Source organism: Bidens hawaiensis, unplaced genomic scaffold (assembly GCF_021521415.1).
Source record: "Bidens hawaiensis isolate Kalapana, Puna unplaced genomic scaffold, B.hawaiensis_p1.1 tig00005344_1, whole genome shotgun sequence".
NCBI lineage: Eukaryota > Viridiplantae > Streptophyta > Magnoliopsida > Asterales > Asteraceae > Bidens > Bidens hawaiensis.
The window spans coordinates 51,258-57,307 of record NW_027491340.1 but is presented as its reverse complement, the minus strand read 5'-3'; the positions used below and the strand labels follow the sequence as shown (position 1 = coordinate 57,307).

The 6,050-nt window shown below is 32.7% G+C and overlaps 1 protein-coding gene and 1 long non-coding RNA gene across 5 annotated transcripts in view; one reads left to right on the top strand and one right to left on the bottom strand.

Moving 5' to 3' along the window:
* Window positions 1–213: 213 nt before the first annotated feature.
* On the bottom strand, window positions 214–2,838 carry LOC143629612 (uncharacterized). 4 transcript variants are annotated; one of them, XR_013152995.1, is made up of 4 exons: window positions 2,693–2,838; window positions 1,943–2,628; window positions 854–921; window positions 214–649 (listed from the first exon to the last, which is right to left on the bottom strand). It is a non-coding gene; the product is annotated as an uncharacterized LOC143629612 (long non-coding RNA). The 4 variants fall into 4 exon arrangements; XR_013152994.1 differs by having other exon boundaries at window positions 214–921; XR_013152996.1 differs by lacking the exons at window positions 1,943–2,628; window positions 2,693–2,838 and adding an exon at window positions 1,052–1,352.
* Window positions 2,839–5,117: 2,279 nt separating this feature from the next.
* The window catches only part of LOC143629611 (serine/threonine-protein kinase PBL34-like), a 33,378-nt gene continuing 32,445 nt past the window's right edge, over window positions 5,118–6,050 (top strand). Inside the window, exon 1 of the mRNA XM_077098841.1 lies at window positions 5,118–5,600. Within this exon, the coding sequence (XP_076954956.1) occupies window positions 5,465–5,600 (136 nt within the window). The 5' untranslated portion in view covers window positions 5,118–5,464. The remainder of the gene's footprint in view (window positions 5,601–6,050) is intronic.

Sequence of the window (6,050 nt, the reverse complement as noted above, 5' to 3'; positions counted from 1 at the left end):
AAAACGAACTGAATTGTTCGTAAGCCGATTCAAATAGACATGAAAACGATAATTCAATAAGTATCCTTAGCACGTTCAATGATGATACCATAATAAAAAACCAATCACAAGTTTAACACATTCTATCAAGTGATCCAAATCATTGTATTTCTCAAAGTAATTATATAATATGGGTATTCTTCATGAGTAAAAATGATACCAAGTTTGCAGAAGCATAAGTTACATTTACGTCACACAAATAACAATATAAAAATACACCAAAATAAAATAACTGCAACACAATTCACCATCAATATCAACTTATTTCCCAACAAACCGATCCAGGCAAACCGAGTAAGATCCATAATGGCGGAGCAGCAATCCATGAAAAGCAAGGCCATGGCTGCCCCGGTGGCAGGCCCATTAAGTATCCCCAAACAGTTGTGTCCTAGCGCCACGTAACACCATTCCATGCCCGGAAACACAAAGAAAACAAAAATTACAATAAAAAAACTTAATCCGCTCGTTCCACCTATAAAACGGGTTACCAGCTGAGCCGGTGTACAGTTCTTTGAGTGACAGTTTTAAACGGGTAACCCAGAACATTTATGTAAGCGAGTCCTAGTCCGATCAGTTGACTTTTTGATTTAAGTATTGTCAACCTTATAATCTGTATAAAAAAATCTACGCGTTGACTCGATCAAAATTCACAGTTGACCAACCACAACAGTTTCAAAATCTTTGAGATTTTCAATTGTGAACAAACATTCTGTAGCCAACCAATTATTCCAATTTTTAAATTACGAACTTCTGATCTTGTAAAAAGAAATTACCAACTTTTCATATTGCATATTAATTAATAAAGTAAAAATACCATTGGGTGGTCGAGGTTAAGTAAACTCCTGTAACATCTAGGCCCCGATATGCAACATCAGTCGCTACCTGAAAATCAGAGTGCAGGCAAAGGAAAAAAAATTCAAAATAATAAGTTTTAAATATTTTAATTAAATATTATAAGTTTTCTGACATACGAAAATATTAGCGGGACTGTAGCGAAAATCGCGCACAATACCTTCTCTTTCACTTTGAGTTCTACCTCCATCAAGAGCAACAACATTTAGACCTTGAGCTATCAAAGATTCAACAACTTCACCAAACCCCATCGACGTGCACAACATAAATTAAAAAATTTTAAGATGTTAAGTTGCAGGCGATGGTTTCAAATTATAAAAATAAGATAAGAAATAAAATTATTAAAAGAACATGTGGACACCTTTAGTTCCAAAAACAATGGTGAATTAAAATGTCAAAACAAAAGTCAACATAATTACCAAAATGTCAGCTGGTACATCAATGTCTTGGCCGGTTTGATTAAATGACCGCCATGTCGACGCTAAGCGTTAGATTCGTTTACAACCATAACTAAACATTTCTGTATATTAGATTTAGAAAAAAATATAACCAAACAAAATCTACCTCGTCGCAATTGTTCAAACTTTTTAATATACTGGTCAAGTTGTTGAATATGAGCATCCACCTGTGAAAGCATAGCTTTCTTTTAATTATAGCAGTAAAAATAATTGAAACAATGTGATAATGAGTTTTTTATTATTTTTATTTAGCATGTACCTGTCCGAGAAGTATTTTATTAAGTTCACTCATAGATGGAGTTCTTTCAACAACTTAAACCTGCAATCACAAATAACAATATTTAATACATATCTCAAAGTATCCAACAAAAAAAATACAAAGTTTAGATTACTGAGTTGGAAATGGTAACATAGCAATACAAAATCAAGAAATGTCAAACTAATGTTGTCCAACCTCCACTCCAACAGGAAAGCTGAATGAAGGGAGATCCATGTACTTTATCATGAGGGTATACAAACAAAAACTGAAAAAAAATATAAAAAACTTAATCACATACTCAATGGAACCTATTAAAAAATAAAGAAGCAGATACATACCAGGGTCTGGGAATGGAAGCTAAGCTCATTGATGTTTTTGGTGGTTAATACTTCTGGATTGCATGCATTTTTCCCTTTAGTGGTTTCTGATATGCTTTAAGTAGTCTAAAAGCTTGATTTTGAAGCTTATGAAGATAGCCACCACTATCCTCTTTCGATGAGTATACAACTCTCGCAACATCTTTAGGTGATTTGGTGACCTTCAAGAAATTGCAACCATAAAATCACCAAATACAAACCAAGCTTTTCTGAATAAAGAAGCCATTAAATTGAAATAATTGACCTTGTATTGCAAATCAATAGAAATTAAACAAAACCCAGATTACAATGATCTTGTTATCGAAACAATAAATCTTAGAGAATCACAAAAATAAAATAAAAAATCAAGTAGTTGAAATTGTTTTCACAAGTGGGTTTTCTGGAATACCTATAGCAGATATACATACATTACATGATACGAAATTTGAATCAGATTGTACCTGGATTCAATCTTCAAAGAGAAACCTAAATTTTGGATGAAGTTTTCATCACTCAGTTAATCATTCAATTTATGATTGCACCATCAAGTTGATTATTCAAAGAAAAACAAACAGAAAACCAAAAACCTGGCTCAAATTAGGGTTGTAAAAATAAGACGAATAATCAGAGCATGAGAGGGATTAATGTTTCCGGGTGGCTCCGCCTGCACATACAAATTAGGCACGAATGATAGAGGGAATTAAAAGGAATCTGTAGGTTCAGTTTACCCATGATTAACTGGCGACGATATGAATGGAGCAATCAATTGTTTTGTTACAAATCAGTTGAAGCTGATGAAATTGGAGATGGAATAGACGATTTAATACTGGTAACGGTCGATACACCGGAGATCATTGACGTTACGCCGGAGAGTTGCGGTAGACCTGAAGAGCATTCAATTGAACATTAACTTTTAATGGCGTCTCACATTTGGTGGGAGGTGAAAGGTTGCCTATCCCTGTAATAATAATAATAATAATAATAATAATAATATATCACACATAGATATATAATAATAATAATAATAAAAGAAACAAACAAGCAGACTTTACCCGTTTTCGTCCAAAGTCCACGCCCACTACGAATGGCCTTATGTAGACTTTACCTTTATAAATTAAACTATCCTTGAGTTATCTTTTCAAATTTTTCTTTTCTCAATCTCTCTATTCTATTTTTTTATTCATCTCACTTCTCTTTCATCTTCATCTTGAAGGATGATGAGGTCGACGTATTGTTCCACCGCCTCCCCCATCTTCTTTACTTGCATCCATTTATTGTTTGCTTGAAGTTTTTATCGGTCTCGGTCCTTTTCTATATACCTGGAGCATCAAAACCGAGGGTACCCGATACCCGATGTGAGTCAAGTGGGTCACTATTCGGTTCTCAAATATATGATTTTCGGGTTTCAGTCCGGATCAATTATTTCCCGGTTCAGTCGGTCCAACCCAGATGCTCACCCCTAAAAACAATGATGAAATATTAAAAAGGGTAATTAGTCTTTCTTTGGAATCACCCAAAACCTGTCCTTTTTTTCCTGCCCAATTTTGACAATCATGAAAAAAGGAGCAAGTGGAAGTCTCAAATATACCCTCCACAACCAAAACAACTTTTATCAATCAAATTTCCTTTGATAACTTTGTGTCAATATTTAAATAGGGATTTTAGTCTATTTTTAAAACTTTTGTGATTAATAATATAATGAAACATATTTAGAAAAGAATATTAGCACGAGTGATGATTATGCACCATAACACGTAATAAGACGTGTGTGCCAAGTAACCTTTGTTGGTTTTTACAAATTAACTACGTACTACTATTACCAATTAATTCCTTTCTTCAAGTTACCAACATATACCATTTATAGTTTTAAGTAGAGCTTTTTTAATCATACCGAAGGTGTGATTAGAAAATTGTCATAACCGTCACTTATAGGTCTAGTTGTGGCTTATAGGTTTTTCTAAAAATTCATGTTTTTTGTCTTTTTTCTATCTGTGGCTTATAGTTCTATATGTGACATATGTGTTTTTTTAAAAGACGTGTTTTTTGTCTTTTTATATTTAATGTATATTTTAGTTTTAATTTAATTTTATTTATTTTGATTATTGTTTTTTATTAATTTGTTGTTTTATCAAAAAAAAAGTTTGTTGATTTTTTTTATCAAGATTTATAAAAATTATAGCGAAGCAATGTAAATAAACGATATATATACACACAACCATTACAACAAATTTGTACAAATAATAACAAAATGTAGAAATCTATCTAAATGACAGTGTCACCAGCGTGCTAACAGGCGGTGTTTAAATCTTAGGATTATGTGACGATAAAAAACACAAAAAACCACTACCACGTTCTGACCATGAAGCGAGCACGTCGAGCATTAAGCGTTGTCGCGAGGACAACGACGACGTTGTACAATAAAAAAAACACGAAAACCACCACCATTATAACGAGTTTGTACAAATAGTAACAAAATGTAGAAATATAAATGACAACGTCATCAGTTTGTTAACATACGATGATTAAATCTAAGGATTTCTGTGACAATAAAAAACACAAAAAACCATCACCACGTTCTGACCATGAAGCGACCACACCGGGTGTCAGGCGCGGCCACGAGGACAATGATAGACCGGGATTCAAATGTAAGTTTTATAGCGACGACGACAATGATGACATTCGTGGCACTGCCATTAAGATATATTTTTGTTATTATTTGCACAAACTCGTTGTAATGGTTGTGTGTATGTATATCGTTTATTTACATTGTTTCATTATAAATTTTATAATTGTTGATTAAGAATATCAAAAAAAATCTTTTTTTAATAAAACAACAAAATAAAAAACAATAATTAAAATAAATAGAATTAAATTAAAAGTAAATTAAATTAAAACAAAAAGACAAAAATATGTATTTTTAGAAAATACCCTTATATGCCAAGGATAGCACTATCCATGGCATATAAGGGATGTGGGGTGTGATTAGCAAGACCCTTTAAGTACCCATGGTTAATTATGTGATTAAATTGAGTCATGCTTTTTTTCCTTTTGGGTTATATCGTTAGTGCTTAACAAATTATTTTGCTAATGATGAATAATTAGGCTTATGTTGCCTTTAAAATCACCCAAATCTGTCTCATTTCATAGCCACCTTTTGGTAACTAGAGAAAGAAAGAGAAAAGTGGTGGGCAAAAAAGTTGTGTTTGTACACAATGTGGATGGTGGTGATGATTGATGCTTCTCTATAATCTTTTACTCAACCATCACAAACAACAAGCATATAGAATCCTCATTCTCTCTCTAAAATATCTCTCACATCAGGATTTCTTGTGTCAAAGACACTCACATATATAAAGAAACACCTCATGTTTCTTGAATTTATAAACACCCACATATAAATATATTAATTGGTATGTAAATCTTTCATATGATTTCAAGATTTCTTGAATCATTAACACCCAAATGAAAGAGCATCCATTTTAGAGAGAGAGAGAGTGGGTATGGAGAATAAGAAGAAGTATGGATGTTGGTCAGTTTTAAGGCGCAGTGTTAGCAATGGTTCTTGTAAACCTTCTGTTGAATCAACAACAAACTCTGCCACTTCTCGCCCAAGAACCAGCCTTGTTTATGATGCAGGTGCTTTCTCTTTTCTTTTCTTTTTTTTTTTTTATTTATTTCTAAAAGCTATCACCTTTATAATATTTTATTTAAAAGTATTCAATCGTGTATTCTTTGTTAGTAAAATTTCTTGAATATTTGGTTAATAATTGTTTTTGTCTACCTTTAAATAACTAACTATATGTTTATGTATTAGTTAATTCAATATAGAACCAATTTTTTTAGGAAAAAATCCGAAATCAAAGTCCCTCCAAACTTGTTTCTAACAACGTGTCTTTTAGGTCAGACAACGTGTCTTTTGTCCAACTAGAAGACGACATTTGTCATCAAAGAAGTCGGCCCAAGGTGTTCGTCGAATACTTGGTCGGGTCACATAAAGTTTTGTTCCCATATTTGGTCAGGATGCATAGATATTTCAAATATTTTGTCGGAACGCATAGATTGTTCAAATTTTCGATCAGGACGCCT